Genomic DNA, 23,202 nt, shown 5'->3' on the forward strand with positions numbered 1-23,202 from the left:
GAAGACACTAGGTATCCTCCTTTTTTTTTACTCATCCAAGTGTTTCCTTGACATGAAGGATCTCACTGAACCAGGAGCTGCTATTTTCCAGCAGCCTGGCTGACCACTGAGCCCCAGCAATTGTTCGGTTTCTATTCCTCACAGGCCTGGGGTTACAGGTGTGCATGGCCACACCCAGCTGTCTACATGGGTGTTGGGGAATTGAACTCGGGGCAAATCAGGCTGCCGTGCTTGCTTGGCAAGAGCTTTTACCTGCTGAGCCATCTCCCCAGCCCCATTGTTATAATTTTACCAAAACTTGTTGAGACCTTAATGCTGCGCCTCAACCCCATTCCCTCCAGCAGCACATGAGTATATGCTAGACACAAAGCATTCAGTGAGGGCTGGAGAGATGGCTTGGCTGTTAATGCGCTTGCCTGTAATGCTTAACAACCCAGTTTTAATTCCTTAGGGCCTACGTAAAGCCTGATGCACAAAGTGGAGCATGCGTGTGAAGTTCGTTTACAGTGGCTAAAGGCCCTGGTGCACCCATTCTCTCTGTCTCTTTGCAAATAAATAAATTAAATATTTAAAAAAAAAACACTCAATGAATACTTGCACAGCTCTGTGAACGAGATTGATATCAATGTCACACAAATGAAGTAACATGCTCAAAGAGGTGAAATAACTTATTTAAGGTGAAATAGATTGCAGTAAGTAGCAAGATACTAGCTTAAACCCAGGATTGTAGGATCTGTAATAAGAGGCATAGGAAACATTAATTTTAAAAAAAAATTTTATTTGACAAAGAGGGAGCGAGAGAGAGAGAGAGAGAGAGAGAGAGAGAGAGCGAGCGAGCGAGCGCGAGCCAGGGCCTCCAGCCACTGCAAACAAACTCCAGACGCGTGCGCCCCCTTGTGCATCTGGCTAACGTGGGTCCTGGGGAATCGAACCCAGGTCCTTTGGCTCTGTAGGCAAACGCCTTAGCCGCTAAGCCATCCCTCCACCCTGAAACATTAATTTTTAAATCCTGTAGGGTTTAGTAGATGTGAAGAACTGCACCGGAGTGCCAGGGCAGAATTCTCTCATACGTACACATACTGGGGCACAGTCAATGTTTGTCGAGCGAACGTAACCGAGCTAGGGTGAGTCGCGAGTGAATGAGCGTAGCGAAACCTAAGAAAATCCATCCCACCCCTTCCTATCTCTTCCGGGTCATCTGAAAACCGCGCTCCATCAGAGCGGGGGCTTCCGGTGCGTAGTCCTACTCTCCAACGCCGTCCCTCACTTTTCCTCTCACTCGCGGACCAGCTGGAGATATTTTGGCCCACTGGTGGAGCCGTAGCCACAGTTTCCGCCGGCGTCCGTGTCCAGGAAACCGTGAGTCCAAGACCCCGGGCTGAGGTCCGCGATGTCGGATAAGGACGCTGGCGAGGGCGGAGGCTCCTCGGAGGCCCGAGCGGCCGCTGTCTGCAACATCGAGGCGCTGATGCGCCGCAAGGAGGAGATCGAGGCGCAGATCAAGGCCTATTACGACGTGCTGGAGAGCGTGAGTGCGCGGGGCGCGGGGCGGAAGGCGGGGCGCGGCCTGGGCTGCTCCGCCAGGCGGTACTTTACCGGCCCTCGCCGGGTGCCGGGCGCTGCGTCCAGTGCTCTCCATGGGTCGGCCCATTCAGCCACAGAGCTGAAGTCCCGGACGAAATGTCCGGTCCAGGCATTTTGTCGTATTTTGGGTTTTATACAGCTCCGCCTGGCCTCCGGAGTGCGGGGATGACAGGCCTGCGCGGCCACTCCCGGCTTGAGGCATTACTTAAGCTTGCCTAAATCACAAGGTTAGAGTATTTGCTGAGGCGTAGTGATAATTACCACTACATTAGTCAGCATTTACCAGGTGTTTTCCGGTATCAGATACATTACCAGGTATCGGGTGCTTTGCCAACTACTTGACATTAGGACTTTTTATTTTATTTTATATTTTTCCAAGGTAGGGTCTTGCACTAACCCAGACTGACCTAGAATTCATTATATAGTCTCGGGATGGCAATCCTCCTACCTGTGCCTCCTAAAAGTTGGAATTAAAGGTTTGCATCTCCGTGCCCGGCTGACATCAGGGCTTTTTAAACTTCGGTATATGTGAGAATTAACTGGGTATTTTGTTAAAATACAGATTCTAGCTGGGAAGGGTGTGCATGCCCATAATCCCAGCCAGCACTCGGGAGGGAGAGACAAGAGTCCAAGATCAGCCACATAATAAGTTGGAGGCCACCCTGGGCTGCATAAGATCCCGTCTCAACAAAACAAAACAAAAGACAGACACATAGAATGCAGATTCTGATTGCGGTGGGGAGCAGACAGCATTTCTACCCAACTTCCAGCATCAGGAGATGGTGATGTCAAAGGACTGCTTTGAGTGACAGATACATTTGCTATCCTTTACTGTGAAAAGAGGAAACAGGCGCAGAGTGGGGAAATGCTTGCTAAAATAGAGTGGCATTGATAGGTCCACTTCCAAATCAGATACCACCCCTTTTATTTAAATGTTTATATTTATTTACTTGAGAGAGAGTATAGGTGCACCTGGGCCTCCTGCCATTGCAAAGTACCTACAGATGCATGTGCCACCTTGTGTATCTGGCTTTGCATGGGCATTGGGGAATTGAACCCAGGCCATCAGGCTTTGCATGAAAGTGCCTTTAACCACTGAGCCATTTCTCCAACTCCCAGACCTACGTCTCCTATGCTACCTAGTATTAAACCACAAAGCAGTTTGGAGGGAAGAATAAGTTAATTATACCCAAATAGGTGGGGTAGGATGCACTTTAGATGATAGAACTTATGGATGCCAGGGTACCATTTTTCTCTCTGGTGACAATATGCCTGAAGGGTGTTGGCTTGTATGTGTGCTATTCCATGAAATTATTATAATTACACTATTATGTTCGTGTGTATCCCTGAAGCTCAGAAAGGGGAAGTCACTTGCTGAAAGCCACAAGTGGGATTCACACCTCCGGTATGTTAAATCCAGAAGCTGTGCTTTCAAGCAGGCTATTTCTCAAAGTGAAGTTACTTGTCTGTTATAAGCAGAATTGAACACCTCTTGGACTTTGTTATGAACTTGTTTTATTTGAAAAAGAACATTGTCTGGCCTGGTGGGTCACTCCTGTAGTCTCAATACTCTGAGCCATAGGTGGGAAGATTATCACAACTTCAAGGCCAGCTAGGGCACTACATAGTGAGAGCCCTGTCTCAAAAGAAAAAGGAAAATTTGTGATCCCACTGCATGTGGAAAATGAGACCCTTGAGCTGGCTGTGGTGGCACACATCTTTAGTCCCAGGACTCGGGAGGCTGAGGTAGGAGGATCACTGTGCATTCCAGGCCAGCCTGAGACTACATGGTGAGTTCCAGGTCAGCCTGGGCTAGAGTGAAACTCTACCTCAAAAATAAAAAATAAATCAAATATGTATAATCAGTAAGCACATGAAAAGATGCTGACCAGTCTTAGCTGTTAAGGAAATGCAAACCAAAACCACTGTGAAATATTACTTCATACCCACTGGGATGGGTGTACTTAAAAAAGTGTTAGAATGTGGAAGAAAGTGGAGCCTTCATACATTGCTAATTGTAGCTGCTGTTGAAGACATTTGAGCATTTCCTCAAAAGATTAAACATAGAGTTACCATATAGTTACCATAATAACCAAGACAGTTGAAAATAACATCAATCTCAAAACTTGTACACATTGGCTGGGGTGATGGCTCAGAGGTTAAAGGAAGTGCTTACAAAGCCTGCTGGCCTGGGTTCAGTTCCCTAGTATCCACATAAAGTTGGTGCATCTGGAGGTTGTTTGTGGTGGCAAGAGGCCCTGGCATGCTCATCCCCCCCCCAAATAAATTATTCTCTTTCTACACACACACACACACACACACACACACACACACACACTATTTATTTATTTGAGAGAGCAAGAAGGAGAAAGAGGCAGAGAGAAAGAGAATGAGCATGTCAGGGCCTCCAGCCACTGCAAACGAATTCCAGATGCACATGCCATTCTGTGCATCTGGCTTACATGGATCCTGGGGAATCAAACCGAGTTCCTTTGGCTTTGCAGGCAAATGCCTTAACCCCTAAGCCATCTCCCCAGCCCATAAATAATATATATTTTAATTAATTTATTTATTTGCATGCAGAGAGAGAGAATGGGTATGCCAGGGCCTCTAGCCACTGCTAATGAATTCCAGATGCATGCACAACTTTGTTCATCTGGTTTTATGTGGGCACTGCGGATTTGAACCCAGGTCATTAGGCCTTGCAGGCAAACGCCTTAACTGCTAAGCCATCTTTTCAGCCCTAACAATGTTCCCTCCCTCTTCGTCCCCCGCCTCCCCCAGGTAGAGTTTCACTGTAGTCCAGGCTGACCTGGAATTCACTCTGTAGTTTCAGGGTGGCCTTGAACTCATGATGCTCCTCTTACCACTGCCTTCCAAGTACTGGGATTAAAGATGTGTGCCACCACACCTGGCTCTTAAAAATATTTTTAAATAAGTCAAAAAGCCTGCACACAAATGTTCACAGAAGAATTGCTTGAAATAGGCAAGTAGGAACAACTGAAGTATCCTTCAGCTGGTGGGTAAATAAAATATAAAATGTAGCTGGGCATGGTGGCACATGCCTTTGATCCCAGCACTTGGGAGGCAGAGGTAGGAGGATAGCCATAAGTTCAAAGCCAGCCTGAGAATAAATAGTGAATTCCAGGTCAGCCTGAGCTAGAGTGAGACTCTACCTTGAAAAACCAAACCAAACCAACAAACAAAAAACCTGGCTACAGCTGGGTGCTCTTTGGGGTTTGCTCCCTTTAATGTCAAGGCCTCACAGCCAGGTGTCAGCTGCTTGTGGGATGAGGGATTGGAGGAATAAGGATGGAGATGTGGATTAGAGAAGATGCTCAGAGGTTCTTTGAAGCCCTTTTTTGTTTTTGTTTCATTTAAAAAATTCTCCGGGCATGGTGGCACATGCCTTTAATCCTAGCACTTGGGAGGCAGAGGTAGGTGGATCGCCGTGAGATCACATAGTAAATTCCAGGTCAGCCTGGGCTAGAGTGAGACCCTACCTCAAAAAACCAAAAAAAAAAAAAAAAAAAAAAAATCATTTTTTTTTTTGCAAGCAGAGAGAGACAGAGACACAGGAGACACACAGAGAGAATGGGCATGCCACACCTTCTAGCCACTACAAACAAACTCTAGATGCATGCCCCACTTCATGCATCTGGCTTTTTGTGGGTGCCTTAGTCACTAAGCCACCTCTCCAGCCCATGTGTTTTGGTTCATTTTATGTGCTACTGGGAATTGAATTCAGGGTCTTACATATGCTTAACACTGTATCACTGAAGTACAATCCCAGAATTTAGAATCTTTGAAGGTTATTTTAGGTGGTTTTTTTTTTTTGTTGTTGTCTTTTGTTTTTTAAGGTGGCCTGCCCCCCTCTCTCTCTCTCTCTCTCTCTCTCTCTCTCTCTCTCTCTCTCTCTCTCTCTCTCTCTCTCTCGCCCACGCTGACCCAGAATTCACTATGTTGTCTCAAGGTGGCCTCGATCTCACAGCAAGCCTCCTACCTCTGCCTTCCAAGTGCTAGGATTAAAGACATATGCCACCACACCTGACCTATTTTTAAAATATATTTTATTTTTATTTATTTGACAGAAAGAAAGAGGGGAGAGAGAGAATGAGAATGGGCATACTAGGGCCTCTAGCCATTGCAAACAAACTCCAGATGCATGCACCACCTCATACGTCTGGCTTATGTGGGTCCTGGGGAATTGAACCTGGGTCCTTGGGCTTTGCAAGCAAGCACCTTAACCACTAAACCATCCCTCCAGCCCCTATTGTTTGTTTTGTAAGCAGGGTCTCCCTCTAGCCCAGTGAGGCATTGAACTTACCATGAATGATCCTTTTACCTCAGCTTCCCAAGTGGTAGGATTAAAGTTGTGCGCCACCACATCTGGCTAGGATCTTTGGTTTTTGTGTGCACTGACCTAGTGTATTGTTTATATTATTAAAATTTCATTGAAAAAAATCAGTTCCTACTTCAGAGGGTATCTGAGGACTTGGATAAAGAGCGTGCTCTGTGCTAATAGGTCACTATGTGGTACTTTTCATTACTGTCACCTGTATCATGACTTGTAAGCAAAAGGGTCTAGGGAATGGTGAGTTGCTGTTTTTACCTGTGAGATCTTTTTAAACACATGTCTCTCCTCAGCAAAAAGGAGTTGGGATGAATGAACCTCTGGTGGACCGTGAGGGCTATCCCCGGGCGGACGTGGATCTCTACCAGGTCCGGACAGCAAGGCACAACATCATCTGTGAGTGGCCCTCCCTTGGACTTTCTCATATCTTGTGATGGGGGATGCTAAAAGCTCACCTGTGGAATGACCAGTATACATGTTACATGATTTTCTCATTGTCTCTGTCAGGGGTCTGAGAACCAGGGAAATGGGGTACAGTGTAGGCCCCATGGATAGCATTTATCTATCATTTAATATATTTCACTTCAGGCAGGGCATGGTGGCTCTGTCTGTAATCCCAGCACAAGGGAAGTGAGGCAGGAGGATCAAGAGTTAAGTGAGACCTTGGCTAAACAAATAAAAAACAGACCCAAAGAACTTTACTTCATTGTGAAAACTTGACTGACTAGCAACAGCAGCGCGAGTCCAGTATTGCTCACCATGTCCATTCCATACCTGTTAGGAAGCAGGCTTGGCTCTTCAAGAGAGAGACCCGAGGGGTCATTCACACATACAAGACGTGGAGTAGCTCTCTGTAGGGGCACTTGGAGACAGGGAGAGCCAAGCTCTGTATCCATTTTCAGGACTCAGCCCTTGTTCCAGGCAGAAAGGAAGAAGGTAATAGTGCAGAAGTTCCTATGCCAGATGGCACCCCACCCTCTACCACCTGTGTCAGTTAGCACTTCCCTCTCATAGGCCCTTGTGCCTGCCAGGAAAGCTGGGGAAAGGTACTCCTGTGGGCCCACCACTCTGCTCAGTAAAGTCTTCTGTGTGTTTGTTTTAATTAGGGAACTGGCAGAGAATAGTGATTGTTAGGACATTAAGTCTGTGTTTCTGCCATGACACAATCATAGGCATGTATTTTCTGACTGCTGTAGAGGTGAGAAGTCCAGATGGGTTTTTTTTGGCTATAATCAGGGTGTCAGCAGAGCTGTCTCCCTTGGAGGATTGGGGGAGGGGGCATACTCCTTCCTTTTCCCAGCTTCCACCTTCAGGACTAGCAATCCTGTCTCTCCAGCCTCTCATCACGTCTCTCTCAACCTCCAGCCTCCCTCTTTTGCTTGTCAAGTCCCTGTGATGATATCAAGCTCTTCTGGAATGTCTAAGATTGTCTTGCTACCTCAAGGCCTTTAATTGTCTGCAGAATCCCTTTTACCTCTTGAAGTCACATGTGCACTGGCTCTGGGGGTGCATGAGGATGTGAGCATCTTTCACTTGCCCCTCATGGGCAACCAGCAGTCGCTAGCCTAGTCTAGAGTCGTATTAGACTTAATGACTTACACTGAGGATATGCCAACCCAGACTTCAGCTGTAGGATGTTTTGGCATGAAGCCAGGCCTTTCATGGTAGGATGCAGCATACCATGCCAGTGATTCCTTAGCAAACACCTCAGTATCTCTTTCCCATGAAGATTTTAGGAAGGGAAAGAGGCATTTCTTTTTTACATTAAAACAAACAAAGAAGCTGGGGAGATGGCTCAATAGATTAAGGCTTGTCGTACAAGCTTAAGGACTGGAATTCAGATTCCCAGCATCCATGTCAAGGCCAGGTGCGGAAGCACACGTTACAAGCTCAGTACCCCACAGTGTGATGGGAGATGAAGGCTGGCGAATCTGTGGCTTGCATGCTCACGCTCACGCAAAGATAAACAAGCAAACAAAAAAAATGAGAAAAGCGTATTAAGATGGCCAGGCTTGAGGGAAATTCTGTGCTTCGTCTAACCATCAAGACTCCCCAGGGATGTGATCTGCTCACTTCTGCACTAGCAGAACCTTGGAGGAAATTTGAGGGGTGCTGTGCTACAAGGCAGGGGTAGCATTACCTTTTGTTTTTCTCCACGTGATTGGTGTGATGTTTCAGCACCATTTATATAATAGTTCATTCTTTTCCCACTAATGGGTGTGTGTGTGTGTGTGTGTGTGTGTGTGTGTGTGTGTGTGTGTTGAGATAGGGTTTCACTCAAGCCCAGGCTGACCTGGAATTCACTATGTAGTCTCAGGGTGTCCTCAAACTCATGGTGATCCTCCTACCTGTGTCTCCCGAGTGTTGGGATTAAAGGCATGTGCCACCACACCCAGCTCTTTTCCCACTAATTTGAAATGCCAGTTTTATTATATATTGTTTGGAGTTTTTCTATGTAAGGTGTTGGGGTTTGAATCTAGGGCCTGTGGCACATGCTTTACTACTGAGCTATGCCCCAAGCCCCCTGTTTAAGTTTTAAATTTTTCTTCTTGAGGCAAGCCCAACAGACTGCCCTTTTAAATAAAAAATTATTTATTTATTTGCAAGCAGAGAGAAAAGAGACAGGGAGAATGGGCACACCAGGGCTTGTGGCTACTGCAAACAAACTCAAGACCCATGTGCCCCTTGTGCATTTGGCTTACGTTGGTCCTGGGGAATTGCTGGGTCCGTTGGCTTCTCAGGCAAGCACCTTAACTGCTAAGCCATCTCTCTAGCCTTTTTTTTTTTTTTTTTTAACATTTATTTTATTTTATTTTTAGAGAGAGAGAAAGAGAGACAGAGGGAGAGAGATGGAGAATTGGTGCACCAGGGTCTCAGCCACTGCTATTGAACTCCAGATGCTTATGTCACCAAGTGGGCATGTGTGACCTTGTGCTTGTCTCACCTTTGTGTGTCTGGCTAACTTGGGACTTAGAGAGTAGAACATGGGTTGTTAGGCTTCACAGACAAGTGCTTTAACCACTAAGCCACCTCTCCAGCCCTGGCTTTTCTTTTTTAGGTAGGGTGTCACTCTGGTCCAGGCTGACCTGGAATTAACTGTGTAGTCTCAGGGTGGCCTCAAACTCTCAGCAATCCTCCTACCTCCCAAGTGCTGGGATTAAAGGCGTGCACCACCACGCCTGGCTTTTTTTTTTTTTTTTTTTTTTTTTTTTTTTAATGAGAGAGAGTGGGTGGGGGGGGGTGGAGAGAGAGAATTGGCATACCAGGCCTCCAGCCACTGTAATCTAACTCCATACGCATGCACCACCTTGTGTGCATGTGTGACCTTGGGCATATGTCACCTGGTGCTTTTGGCCTGTATGGGATCTGGGGAGTCGAACATGGGTCATTAACTACTCAGCCATCTCTCCAGCCCTATTCCGAACTTTTTACCCTGTTCCATTGATGTATTCTTTGGGGTGCTAATATATAGTTTTAATGACTTTAGTATGTATAAGAATATCTTACTGGTACTGGTTGTACTGGTTGTGGTGGTGCATGCTGGTAGGCTATTGCTGAAGAGGTGGAGGCAGGAGGATCAAGAATGTAGTTGAGGGCTGGAGAGATGGCTTAGTGGTTAAGCGCTTGCCTGTGAAGCCTAAGGATCCCGGTTCGAGGCTCGGTTCCCCAGGTCCCACGTTAGCCAGATGCACAAGGGGGCGCACGCATCTGGAGTTCGTTTGCAGAGGCTGGAAGCCCTGGTGCGCCCATTCTCTCTCTCTCCCTCTATCTGTCTTTCTCTCTGTGTCTGTCACTCTCAAATAAATAAACAAACAAAAAAAAATTTAAAAAAAAAAAAAAAAAAAAAAAAAAAAAAAAAAAAAAGAATGTAGTTGAGGGCTGGAGAAATGGCTTAGCGGTTAAGGCGTTTGCCTGCAAAGCCAAAGGACCCAGGTTCGATTCCTCTGAACCCATATTAGCCAGATGTACAAGGGGGCACACACATCTGGAATTCATTTGTAGTGGCTAGAGGCCCCTGTGCACCCATTCTCTCTCCCTCTTTCTCTGTCAAAGAAATCAATAAAAATAAGAATATAGTTAAACCAGACATGGTGGCACACACCTTTAATCTCAGCACTTGGGAGGCAAAGGTAGGAGAATTGCTGTGAGTTTAAGGCCACATAAGACTACATAGTGAATTCCAGGATAACCTGAGCTAGAGTGAGACCCTACCTCAAAAAACCAAAAAAAAGGGCTGGAGAGATGGCTTAGCGGTTAAATGCTTGCCTGTGAAGCCTAAGAACCCTGGTTCAAGGCTCGGTTCCCCAGGTCCCACGTTAGCCAGATGCACAAGGGGGCGCACGCGTCTGGAGTTCGTTTGCAGAGGCTGGAAGCCCTGGCGCGCCCATTCTCTCTCTCTCCCTCTATCTGTCTTTCTCTCTGTGTCTGTTAATAAATAAAAAAAAAATTTAAAAAAAAATATTTTTTTTGAGTAATTCCTCTTTATGAGTATTTTTTTTAAAATATATTTATGTATGTATTATAGAGAGAGAGAGAATGGCTGGGCGTGGTAGTACACACCTTTAATCCCAGCACTCAGGAGGCAGAGGTAGGAGGATTGCCATGAGTTCAGGGCCACCTTGAGACTACATAGTGAATTCCAGGTCAGCCTGGGCTAGAGTAAGACCCCACCTCACAAACAAATTAGAGAAAGAGAGAGACTGAGTGTGCCAGGGCCTCTAGCCACTGCAAATGAACTCCAGATGCATGCGCCACTATGTGCATCTAGCTTATGTGGGCACTGGGAAATTGAACTTGGGTCCTAAGACTTCACAGGCAAGTGCCTTAACTGCTAAGCCATCTCTCCAGCCTTCTTTCTTTCTTCTTTTTAGAGTATATTAAATATATTTTCATTGATATATTTTTATTTCCTTTCTTTCTTTACTTTGTTTATTTGAGAGAGAAAGAGGCAGATAGAGAGAGAAAGAGAATGGGTACACCAGTACCTCCAGCCACTGCAAATGAACTACAGATGCATGCTCTACTTGTGCATCTGGCTTATGTGGGTCCTGGGGAATCAAACCTGGGTCCTTTGGCTTTGCAGGCAAATGCTTTAAGCTATCTTTCCAGCCCTCATTTATTTATTTGAAAGAGAAAGAAGTATGGGTATGCTAGGGCTTCCTGCCACAGCAAACCAACTCCACATGCACCATGTATATCTTGCTTAACAGAGGTTCTGAATAATTGAACCCAGACCATTAGGCTTTGCAAGCAAATGCCTTTTAACTGCTGAGCCAGCTCTCCATCCCCAGTATTCTCTCTTTTACTTTTTTTCTTTCATTCATTTGTTTGTTCATTGTTTTGTTTTGTTGTTTTTTTCAAAGCAGGATCTCACTGTATCCCAGCCTGACCTAGAAGTCACTTTATAGTCCCAGGCTGTCCTCGAACTCATGACAATCCTCCTACCTCTGTCTCCCAAGTGCAGGAATTGAAGGCAGGCACCACCATGTCCAGCCTCCACTATTCTTTTTAATTAATTAATTTTATTTTATTTATTTTTTTATATATATTTTTTAATTAATTAATTTATTTATTTGAGAGCGACAGAGAGAAAGACAGATAGAGGGAGAGAGAGAATGGGCGCGCCAGGGCTTCCAGCCTCTGAAAACGAACTCCAGACGCGTGCGCCCCCTTGTGCATCTGGCTAACATGGGACCTGGGGAACCGAGCCTCAAACTGGGGTCCTTAAGCTTCACAGGCAAGCACTTAACCGCTAAGCCATCTCTCCAGCCCTAATTTATTTTAGAGAGAGGGAGAAGCAGATCGAGACAGAGTAAGTGGGTGCACCAGGGCCTCTAGTCACTGAAGAGAACTCCAGACACATTTGCTACCTTGTGCATCTGGTTTACATGGGTACTGGGGAATAAAACCTGGGTCCTTAGAGTTTGCAGGCAAGCACCTTGACCTCTGAGCCATCTCTCCAGCCCCCCCCCCTTTTTTTGTTGTTGTTTTTTGAGGTAGGAGCTCTAACCTAGGTTGCACTGGAATTGACTATGTAGTCTCAGAGTAGCCTCAAACTCATAATGATCCTCCTACCTCTATTCCTGAGTGCTGGGATTAAAGGCATGTGGCACCATGCCTGGCAAAATATTCTTAAAATTTTTTTTTCAATTTAATTGTGAGGACAGAGAAAGAGAGAGAGAGGGAAGGAGAAAAGGAGGGAGGAAGGGAGAACATGCCAGGGCCTCTTGCAGCTGCAAATGAACTCCAAAAACATGCAATACTTGTGTATCTGGCTTTAGGTTGGTACTGAGGAATCAAACCCAGGTTGGCAAGCTTTGTAAGCAAGTGCCTTTAACCATTGATTCATTTTCCCAGCCCAGTATTCTCTTTTGAAAAATGTTTCTAAAAATTTTATTTTATTTTATTCTTTTTAAAAATATTTTATTTATGAGAGATTTGAGAGAGAGAGCCAGGCCCTCTAGCCACTGTATTCAAACTCCAGATGTGTGCACCATCTTGTGGACTTGCATGATGTTCCATACTTGTGTCGCCTTTATGCATCTGGCTTACATGGGTTCTTGGAAGTCAAACCTGGGTCCTTAGGCTTTGCAGGCATCCACCTTAACCACTAAGCAATCTTTTGAACCCTTATTGTATTCCTAAAACTATTCTTTTAAGATTTATTTTTATTTGTGTTTTAGAGAGAGAGAGAATGGGCATGCCAGGTCTTCTAGGCACTGCAAGTGAACTCCAGACACGTGTGCTGCCATGTGCATCTGCCTTACATGGGACCTGGAGAATTGAACCTGGGTCCTTAGGCTTTACAGGCATGTGTCTTAACCTCTAAGCCATCTCTCCAGCCTTTTTTTATTTTTTTTTTTATTTTTTGAGGTCTGGTTTACTTTAGTCCAGGCTGACCTGGAATTCACTGTATGGTCTCAGGGTGGCCTTGAACACATGGTGATTCTCTGACCTCTGCCTCCCAAGTGCTGGGATTAGAGGCATGTGCCACCATGCCCTGCTCCTTATTGTATTCCTTTTTATTTTTATTTACTTATTTATTTATTTATTTATTTTTGGTTTTTCGAGGTAGGGTTTCACTCTAGCTAAGGCTGACCTGGAATTTACTGTGTAATCTCAGGGTGGCCTCGAACTCACAGCGATCCTCTTACTTCTACCTCCCGAGTGCTGGGGTTAAAGGTATGTGCCACCACGCCTGGCTTATTTTTTAGTTTTTCGAGGTAGGGTCTCACTGTAGCTCAGGCTTACCTGGAAATCACTCTGTAGTCTCAGGGTGGCCTTGAAGTCATGGCAATCCTCCTACCTCTGACTCATTAGTGCTGGGATTAAAGGCATGCACCACCATGCTCGGCTTCCTTATTGTATTCTTAAAAAGAGACTAATTATTTATTTGAGAGAGAGGCATGACAGGGCCTCAAGTCACTGCACACAAACTCCAGATGCATGCACAACCTTTTGCGTTTTGCATGGAGAATTGGACCTGGATCCTTAGGCTTCAGAGGCAAGTACTTTAACCACTAAGCCATCCCTTTAGTCCCAGACTTTAATATTTTTTGTTTGTTTTTATTTGTTTATTTGAGAGTGACAGAGAGAGAAAGAGACAGAGAGAGTGGGTGCATCAGGGCCTCCATCCAGCCACTGCAAACAAACTCCAGATGCATGCTCCATCTTGTATATCAGGTTTACATCTGGAGAGTCGTGCCTTGAACCGGGGTCCTTAGGCTTCACAGGCAAGTGCTTAACTGCTAAGCCATCTCTCCAGCCTGACTTTAATTTTTTTTTTTTTTTTTTTTTTTTTTTTCGAGGTAGAGTCTCACTCTAGCTCAGGCTGACCTGGAATTCACTATGTAGTCTCAGGGTGGCCTTGAACTCACGATGATCCTCCTACCTCTGCCTCCCGAGGGCTGGGATTAAAGACGTGCGCCGCCACGCCCGGCTAATTTTTTTCTTAAAGTTTTATTCATTTATTTGACAGAGGAGAGAGAGAGAGAGAGAATGGGCATACCAGGGCCTCTAGCCACTGCAAATGAGCATGTGCTCCCTTGTGCATCTGGCTAACATGGGTCCTGGGGAATTGAACTTGGGTCCTTTGGCTTTTCAGGCAACTAAGCCATCCCTCCAGCCCCCAACTTTAATTTTTATAATAATTTTTACTTATATACAAATTGGGAAAATAATACAAAGAGCTCCCATATACTATGTAGCCAGTTTCCCCTGATGACAGCTTTTGATACATTTGTTGCAACATCAAATTTATTTTTGAAATATACTGCAGAAACATTTACCCAGGAAAAGAAAACCTTTTAAATGCTGATTTAGAATTGTAATATACTAGCAATAAAATCATTCTTCTTACCCAACAGCTTTGTGAGGATACTGGTTGCTGGAGAGTGGGATCTTCATGGGCCTTACCACATAGGATGGGTTTTCTAGTTAGGGTGACCATATATGACATAATGTCACTTCTTTCAGCCTTCCTGCTCAGGTGTGTCTGGGTTTTTTCTTAAATCTCCTTTGAGCTGAGTGTCTGGGTCCTGTAACACTTGAGGGCTTCACCTTGGCTCCACAGTGACAAGAATGGTGACCCAGGTCAGGTGGCCCGGGGCGCACCATTGAAGGCTCCTGAAGCATCTGGAAGCCTGAACATTGGGTGGCAGGCTGGCTTGGCTGACAGTGTTGCTGTGCTCGGCCTTCTTTGAGACTCTGCAGAGGGACTTATAGGAGCAACCTGGCTTGAAAAGGAAATAGAATCCAAAGCAATAGGGGAAGTTGTTTTGAGGTAGTCATCAACAGGTCTTAAATTGCTTTTTTTTTTTTCTTGGAAAAGTTTATGTACTTTCCTGAAGTCATTGCAAGATCAAGAAATCAGGGATAGCTATTTCTTTCATATCCATTCAAAATTTATTGATTTCATGTTAGTGGCACCATTAACTTGTCACCAGGCAGAACTTACCTAAATTTTTTTTCTCAATTTTTATTAACATCTTCCATGATTATAAAAAATATCCCAAGGGATTTTTTTTTATAATCATGGAAAATGTTAATAAAAAATTTAAAAAAAATCCCATGGTCATACTCTCCCTCCCCATTAAAATTTATTTGAAAGCATTCATGGCCTATGTGTTAGCTGTGGTTAACAAGAAAGCTTTATAAAATGCTGTCTTCATTCAACACGTGAACTAGCTGCAGAACGCAGACCTGTGGCAGGCGGGCAGAGGACTGCAGGATTCATATACCGAAACTCAAGTCCTGTGACTTGAAAGCCTTGTTTCGGATGAAAGAGCTCTCAAAGTTACTTGTAAAGCTAATATAATTAAAAAGATGTATAAATGTTCCTGAAAAAAAAAAGTTATCAAGAACTCAATTGTGGGGGTACATGTCTCTTTAATCCCAGGCTGAAGTAGGAGGAGTTCTAAGGCCAGCCTAAGACTACATAGTGAATTCCAGATCAACTTGGGCTAGAGAGAGACCCTACTTTGAAGAAAAAAAATCAGTAAGAGTTGAGGAGATTACTTAGTGGCTAAGGCACTGCAAAGCCTCATGACACAGGTTCAACTTCTTAGGACCCACGTAAAGCCAGATGCACACAAGTGTCACATACATCTTGAGTTTGTTTGCAGTGGCCTGAAGCCCAGGATCACCCATTTTCTCTCTTTCTGCTTGTGTGTGCCTTGTCTCTGTGCTTGTAAATAAATATATAAATCAAAATAAGAAGCCTGGTGTGGTGGCACACACCTTTAATCCTAGTACTCGGGAGGCAGAGGTAGGAGGATCTCTTGAGTTCAAGGCCACTCTGAGACTACAGAGTGAATTCCAGGTCAGCCTGGGCTACAGCGAGACCCTACTTTGAAAAACCAAAAACATTTAAAAAATTTAAAAAAAATATTAAGAAACAGGCCAGGTGTGGTGGTGCACGCCTTTAATCCCAGCACTCAGGAAGCACAGGTAGGAGGATTGCTGTGAGTTCGAGACCACCCTGAGACTACATAGTAAATCCCAGGTCAACCTGGACTAGAGTGAGACCCTACCTCAAAAAAAAAAACAAAAAAAAATGTAAGAAACAGTCATTAAGGCTGGCCCCTGACATGGTGGTTCTCCTTCCAGGTCTACAGAATGATCACAAGGCAGTGATGAAGCAAGTGGAGGAGGCCTTGCACCAATTGCATGCTCGAGACAAGGAGAAGCAGGCTCGGGACATGGCTGAGGCCCACAGAGAGGCCATGAGTCAAAGGCTGGGTTCAACAGAGAACAGCACTGCTCCCCAGGCCTTTGCCAAAGTGAACAGTGTCAGTCCTGGATCCCCAGCCAGTCTAGCGGTAATTCCCCGTCCCTACTCCTACCCCCTGGAAGTCCACTGTCGTTGCTGTGGGTCAGGAGTGCACCTGTCAGGAGCCAAACTCACTCTCCCTGCTATGGCTCTGAATTTGTCTACTCCTGTAACAAACACTGACCAGGGCCTATTGATGCAGGGAGCCAGGGTTGTTGGGAGAAAAGGGCTGAACCCTGCTGCCTATGGAGGGGAATACCAGCTGGGAAAGAGGCTCTCTCCTGGGAACTCATTTTAGCTGGACACTGAAGAAAAGAGAGTGATAAGAGCAGCCATGGTGAACTTTTCTTTCCTTCTTCCCTCTCTCCCTTCTTTCCGTCCTTCCTTTTTTTTTTCTTTGAGGTAGGGTCTGACTGTAACAGCTCAGGCTGACCTGAAATTCACTCTATAGTCCCAAGCTGCCTTCGAACTCACAGTGATCCTCCTATCTCTGCCTCCCAAGTGCTGAGATTAAAGGTGTGTGCCACCACACCTGGCTAAGAACTGCCATTATGAAATGAGTTGTATCTTAGCATAATTCAGAAAATGTTTTTAGGGCCAGACCTGGTGGGCACACTAGCATCCATACTGATACTCTTGTTCTGCCTCTTTCTCAAATAAATAAGTAATTAGGAAAAAAAAAAAAAATCTAGTTAGGTGTGGTGGCACATGGCTTAAAAAAAATGTTTAAAAAAAGGTGGCCGGCAGTAAGTTAAAAAGGAGACATAAAGGGAAGAGAAAGGAAGGGAAGAGGGCATTTAATAGGTTGATATTGTATATATGTAAGTACAGTGATTGAGATGGGGAGGTAATATGATGTAGAATGGAAATTCAAAGGGGAAAGTGTCAGGGGGGAGGGAGGGAATTACTATGGGATTTTTTTTTATAATCATGGAAAATGTTAATAAAAATTAAAAAAAAAATAAAAAAAGGCGGCCGGGGCTGGAGAGATGGCTTAGCGGGTAAACACTTGCCTGTGAAGCCTAAGGACCCTGGTTCGAGGCTCAATTCCCCAGGACCCACATTAGCCAGATGCACAAGGGGGCGCACGCACCTTGAGTTTGTTTGCAGTGGCTGGAAGCCCTGGCGCACCCATTCTTTCTCTATCTGTCTCTCTCTCTCTCCCTCTCTCTCTGTCACTCTCAAATAAGTAAATAAAAATGAACAAAAAAGGTGGCCGGGCATGGTGGCACACGCCTTTAATCCCAGCACTCGGGAGGCAGAGGTAGGAGGATTGCCATCCATGAGTTCAAGGCCACCCTGAAACTACAGAGTGATTTCCAGGTCAGCCTGAGCTAGTGAGACCCTACCTTGAAAAAGGAAAAAAAAAAAAAAAAATAGATGTAGTGGCTCATGCCTTTAGTCCCAGCACTCAGGAGGCTGAGGTAGGAGGATCACCATGAGTTCAAGGCCACCCTGAGACTACACAGTGAATTCCAGGTCAGCTTGGGCTAGAGTGAGACCCTAGCTTGAAGAAACAAAAATAAAAAAGTTAGTAGTATATAATTGATATGTAATTTATATGACACAAAGTATTCAACTAAAGCATACAATTCAGTAGCTTATATGTTCATGCACCTACCACCACAACTTTAGAATATTTTCTTTATGTAAATATATATTTATGTATTTGTTTGAGAGAGAGTGAGAAAAGAGAGATTGGTAGTATGGGTGGATCCTGCCCCTAATGCACTCTACATGCAGCTGCCCCCTTTGTGCATCTGGCTTTACATGGGTACTGGGAAATTGGACCTGGGCCATCAAACCTTATAAGCAAGCACCTTTAACCACCAAGCACTCTTCCCCAGTCCCCAGTTTCTGGATATTGTTACTGTGTTAAAGAGGGATGAAATGAGTGGTGACAAAAAGGCCACACTGGTTGTGAGCAGCCTTGTAAAGATCTCCTTTCATTTTTATTTTTATTTTTTGGTTTTTTGAGGTAGGATCTCACTCTAGCCCAGGCTGACCTGGAATCCACTATAGAGTCTCAGGTGGCCTCGAACTCACAGCAGTCCTCCTACCTCTGCTTCCCGAGTGCTGGGATTAAAGGCATGCGCCACCATGCCCGGCTTATCCATTTTTTTTCTCTTTTAAAAATGTTTATTTATTTGAGAGTGAGAGAGAGAGAGATTGAGTGCACATGAACTCCACATGCATGTGTCACAGTACATCTGGCTTTACATGTGTACTAGGGAATTGAACTTGGGTCCTTAGGCTTCACAGGCCAGCACCTTAACTACCAAGCCATCTCTCCAGCTTTTCCCATATTCCTCAAGGCCTTCACAGCCACCATTTGGTAGACCTGAACACCTTTGACTACAATTGCCTTAAAGGGAACCTTCTGGAAGAGGTAGCTGCTGTGCCCACTGACCCTTCCTATACCAGGGGCCCAAATCTTTGGCCTCTTTGCTTTGCGCCTGCCGTCCTCCCCGGTAGGAAATGGGCTCCTTGTCTGGGTCAGCTTTGCAATGCACTGGGTGTTAGAGGGTAAACAATACCAGAAGCAGATTTAACCTTTGGACTGTTCACTTTCTCTTTCCTGTAGGGTCTGCAAGTGGATGATGAGATTGTGGAGTTTGGCTCTGTGAACACCCAAAACTTCCAGTCACTTCAGAACATTGGCAGTGTGGTGCAGCACAGCGAGGGGGTGAGCTGGGCCGGCTGGCAGCTAGGTGTCTTGTAGACCCCAGGATTAGGCCCCACAGATGCAGGGTCTGGTGAGGCTACTTCCTGGTCTGCAGATGGCATCTTCTGACCGCATCCTCCCACAATGGGCTTCTTACAAGGGCACCAGTGCCATAGCTCTAAGTACCATCATAGTGAGGGTTTGGCTTTCAGCACACGGACTTTCGGAGGGAAACACAAACAGTCAGCCCACAGCACTGGGTGTCTGTCAACTGCCCTGAAATTTCTGGGCCCAGAAAATGTTGCTGGGCCTTTGCTGGCTTCAGTGTTGTAAGCCGGAGTGGTCCCTGCTGAGGGCCTTTATACTTACGCTCCTTCTAACTGGGATGCTTTTCTTCCCTACATCTCCACTTCACTCATCTTTATACCACTGGTACCTCAATCCTGGCTTCCCTGTCTGAAATTCCCATCTTCTGCTTCCTCTCCATATTTACAGTAACTATCTTTTTTGAGATAGGATCTAATGTACTCTGGCAGACCTCAGATTTTCTGTGCAGCTGAGCATGACCTTGGACACTTGTCTCCCAGATACTGGGATTAAAAATATGTGCCACCACACTCAGATTATGCCTGTTTTTTTTTTTAAATATTTTTTGTTTATTTTTTATGTATTTGAGAGTGACAGACAGGCAGAGAAAGAAGTAGAGAGAGAGAGAGAATGAATGGACGCGCCAGGGCCTCCAGCCACTGCAAATGAACCCCAGACACGTGCGCCCCCTTGTGCATCTGGCTAATGTGGGTCCTGGAGAATTGGGCCTCGAACCAGGGTCCTTAGGCTTCACAGGCAAGCGCTTAACCACTGAGCCATCTCTCCAGCCCTTTACCTGGTTTTAAGTGAATGTTTACTTTGTTCTTTTTTAAAATTTTTATTTATTTATTTGACAAAGAAAGAGGGAGAGAGAGAGAGAGAGAGAGAGAGAGAGAGAGAGAGAGAGAGAGAGAGAGAGGGGGCACACCAGGGCCTCCAGCGACTGCAATGTGGTGCATCTGACTAATGTGAGTCCTGGGGAATCGGACCAGGGTTCTTTGGCTTTGCAGGCAAACACTTTAGCCACTAAGCCATCCCTCCAGCCCTACTTTGTTCTTATTCACAGCTGTGAATGGAGTGTAGTTGTCCACCGCTGCTCTCTCAGGGGACATTCTGATAGTTCCAGTTTTGTGCCAGTACAAAGCAGTTGGCTATATGACTATGTACACATGTATGTTCCTCAGGTAGAAATCAGAAGGTAGGGTTATTCTGAGAGAGAGAAAAAGGCAGATAGAGAGAAAGAGAATGGGTACGCCAGGGCCTTCAGCCACTGCAAATAAAATCCAGACACAAGTACCACCTTGTGCATCTGGCTTATATATGGGTCCTGGAAAATCAAACCAGGGTCCTTTGGCTTTTCAGGAACTGCCTCAACTGCAGAGCTATCTCTCCAGCCCCTTGCTTGCTTTCTTGCTTGCAAAGTGTGCCAGCCCAGGTTCAGTTTCCCAGCCACCCACCTAAAGCCAGATGGGCATATGTTTGCAATGGTAAGAGACTTTGGCACACCCATAAACACACATATGCAAATAAATTTTTTTGAAAAGTTGTTTACAGATCTTGACTACTACTGAAAAAGAGCATATTGCATGTTTTTTTACCCCCTTCTCTCCCTCTTCCTTCCTCCCACTGTCTGCCTCTTTCTCTCTCAAATAAATAAAAATATCTTTAAAACAATTTTTAAAAAATCTGTCAATGTGATAGGCAAATATGGCATCTTGGCATTTTGACCTGAGTTTCTTATATCAGTAAAGCTGAGGCTGAAATGATCTTAATGTCCCCTTTCAGAAGCCCCTGAATGTGACGGTGATCCGTAGTGGGGGAAAACACCAGCTTAGGCTTGTTCCAACACGCTGGGCAGGAAAAGGACTGTTGGGGTAATGTATCTGCTTTGTTCATTTTCTGTCTGGAATAATATCTTCATTCATTCACCCTTTCACACTCTAGTGCCAGTGGATTAGTTTTTAGACATAAGGGTGGGGTACATTGGTGGTTCCACTGGGTGACAGGAATCCCAGAACATATAGAAACTAGTGATAATACTTGATGGGGGCTGGAGAGATGGCTTAGCGGATTAGGCGCTTGCCTGTGAAGCCTAAGGACCCAGGTCCAACTCCCCAGGACCCACATAAGACAGATACACAAGGTGACACATGCATCTGGAGTTCATTTGCTGTGGCAAAGTATCTAAAATGAAGCTGGGCATGGTGACACATACCTTTAATCCCAGCACTCAAGAGGCAGAAGTAGGAGGATCGCCATGAGTTGGAGGCCACCCTGAGACTGCATAGTGAATTCCAGGTTAGCCTGGGCTAGAGTGAAACCCTACCTTGAAAAAACAAAAAAAAAGGGGGGGGGTCTAAACTGTGATGGGAATGAGGCTGCAGATGTAGAGGCAGCAGGAGCTCTCAGGTCTCTAAACCATCTCTGGTTCTTTCATTCCCTGTGCACAAGCTTTAAGAGAATGAAGGAACATTGCTTAAAAGTCAGAGAGGTTTACTCATCTGCTCATTCTCCTGACTGAAGCCACTGAATTCATGCCACCTCTGTCTTTCCTTTGCAGCTGCAATATTATTCCTCTGCAGAGATGACTGTGCCTGGGGAACAGGAGCGGCGAAGCTTCTTCTACCTGGACTTGGGCCTGGTGGGGATTTCCTGGTTCTCTTCATGCCCTGACTGACATATAAGGATCTGGAAGAGGGTAGCAGCCTAACCGTGCAAGCGGTGCAGTCCTGTGGCCTCCTGGTTTGACCTCTGGGTTGAGGCATTATTAAAAACATGATTGTGTTTATTGTCTTTTGAAAACCAGGCCATGGCTGTATGGGGGAGTTCCCTGGATTGTAGGACAGTGAGTGAGACTTATCCTGGCAGGTGCTAAGAGGGCTTTATTCTATTCTTTTAAGTTGTTTTTTTGAGAGAGAGTCTCATGTAGCCTGAGTATTCCAGGATGAGGATCCTTGATCCTTTTGCCTCTGTCTCCCAAATACTGGGATTGCGAGTGTGTCACCATGCCTGGCTAGGAATTTTCTTTGCTTGTTTCTTCCTTCCTTTCTTTCATTTTGTATATTGCTTTTTTTTTCTTTGAGACAGGTCTCATTATGTAGTCCAGCTTGGCCTCAGGCTTATATAGCCCTCCTGCCCAGTGTCCCTAAGTAATGGGACGTCAGGTATGCATCACCATGCTTGTCTCCTTTTACACTTTTTTTTTTTCTTTTCAAATAAACCCAATTTTGCAGTGCTGATAAGGCCATGTTATCCCAACTGAATTTCTTTTTATTTTATTTGTAAGCAGAAAGAGAATGGGCCTCCTGCCGCTGCTTAGTGCATCTGGTTTTACATGGGTACTAAGGAATCAAACCCAGGCCGTCAGACTTTGCAAACAAGCACCTTTAACCACTGAGCAATCTCTCTAGTCCCCACCTGAATTTTTTAATGAACCCCTCAAGCCAAAGATCATAAGGAGATTGAGCACCCTTAAAGTTGGCCAGAACAAACCACTACTGAGCTGAGGGCAGGTTGCTTTTTTGTTTGATTTTTTTGTGGTGCTGGAAATTGAAGCTGGGATTTCACATGCTAGGCAAGGCTCTACCACAGGGCTGTCGCCTCTGGAGTCATCCCTTGACCAACATCTTCACTCTGGACCATTGCTGCTATACAGGAAGTGTAAATATAGTCCCTGCGTCCTCAGAAGTTGGGCCTCCATGCCACCATAGCTCTATGGAGAATAGTGAATGCCAGGAGGCCCCACATGTATATAGTAGCCCATTGTGATTCCAGCTTCCTCTTTTGTAACCCACCGAAGAGCAGCAAGCTTCCTTGACTTTTGGAATAAAAAACCCTGCAAATAGCTTCTAATTTAACTTTTTATCAATAAGCCCCCTAGCCATGCCCTGAGATCTGCAGTTTCAGAAACTAAGGTAGGCCTGATGTGGCTGATTGGAACAGTATAGTTTTCATCCCTTGAAATGCTGCTTCCTTCCTTGTGTTTGCTTTTAGCCTTTTTTTTTTTTTTTTTTTTTTTTGAGTCTTGGTCTCACTGTAGCCCAGGCAGACCTGAACTCACTCTGTAGCTCAGGCTGGCCTCAAATTCATAGCAGTTATCCTACCTCAGCCTCTCAAGTGCTGGCATTAAAGGCATGTGCCACCACACCTGGCTGTCTTTATCTTTCAAGATGGTAAAATGGGTTTCAGTGATTCCTAGTGTATATCTATCTTTCCTCCTCTCATAGTGTCCGTTCATGTTCC

The 23,202-nt window shown here is 45.2% G+C and overlaps 1 protein-coding gene across 2 annotated transcripts; it reads left to right on the top strand.

Annotated features, from left to right (window-relative positions):
• The first annotated feature begins 1,236 nt into the window (after window positions 1-1,236).
• Window positions 1,237-22,218, top strand: Psmd9 (proteasome 26S subunit, non-ATPase 9). Of its 2 annotated transcripts, XM_045133100.1 has the most exons (6): window positions 1,240-1,528; window positions 6,232-6,334; window positions 16,046-16,257; window positions 18,793-18,894; window positions 20,746-20,834; window positions 21,521-22,218. In XM_045133100.1, exons 1-6 carry the CDS (start codon window positions 1,391-1,393, stop codon window positions 21,546-21,548), a joined length of 672 nt encoding a protein of 223 aa, XP_044989035.1. In that variant the 5' UTR covers window positions 1,240-1,390; the 3' UTR covers window positions 21,549-22,218. The 2 variants fall into 2 exon arrangements, with proteins under 2 accessions (XP_044989036.1, XP_044989035.1); XM_045133101.1 differs by lacking the exon at window positions 18,793-18,894 and having other exon boundaries at window positions 1,237-1,528.
• Window positions 22,219-23,202: the final 984 nt, after the last annotated feature.

This window comes from Jaculus jaculus, chromosome 13 (assembly GCF_020740685.1).
Source record: "Jaculus jaculus isolate mJacJac1 chromosome 13, mJacJac1.mat.Y.cur, whole genome shotgun sequence".
In the NCBI taxonomy this organism is placed as follows: Eukaryota; Metazoa; Chordata; class Mammalia; order Rodentia; family Dipodidae; genus Jaculus; species Jaculus jaculus.

What these genes read in the sequence shown, in the direction of transcription:
- Psmd9 (XM_045133100.1), top strand. Translation starts at nt 1,391, where the DNA reads ATGTCGGATAAGGACGCTGGCGAGGGCGGAGGCTCCTCGGAGGCCCGA. An exon ending in AGCAAGGCACAACATCATCT is followed by an intron (nt 6,335 to 16,045) that starts GTGAGTGGCCCT and finishes TTCTCCTTCCAG; the next exon opens with GTCTACAGAATGATCACAAG. An exon ending in TGGTGCAGCACAGCGAGGGG is followed by an intron (nt 18,895 to 20,745) that starts GTGAGCTGGGCC and finishes GTCCCCTTTCAG; the next exon opens with AAGCCCCTGAATGTGACGGT.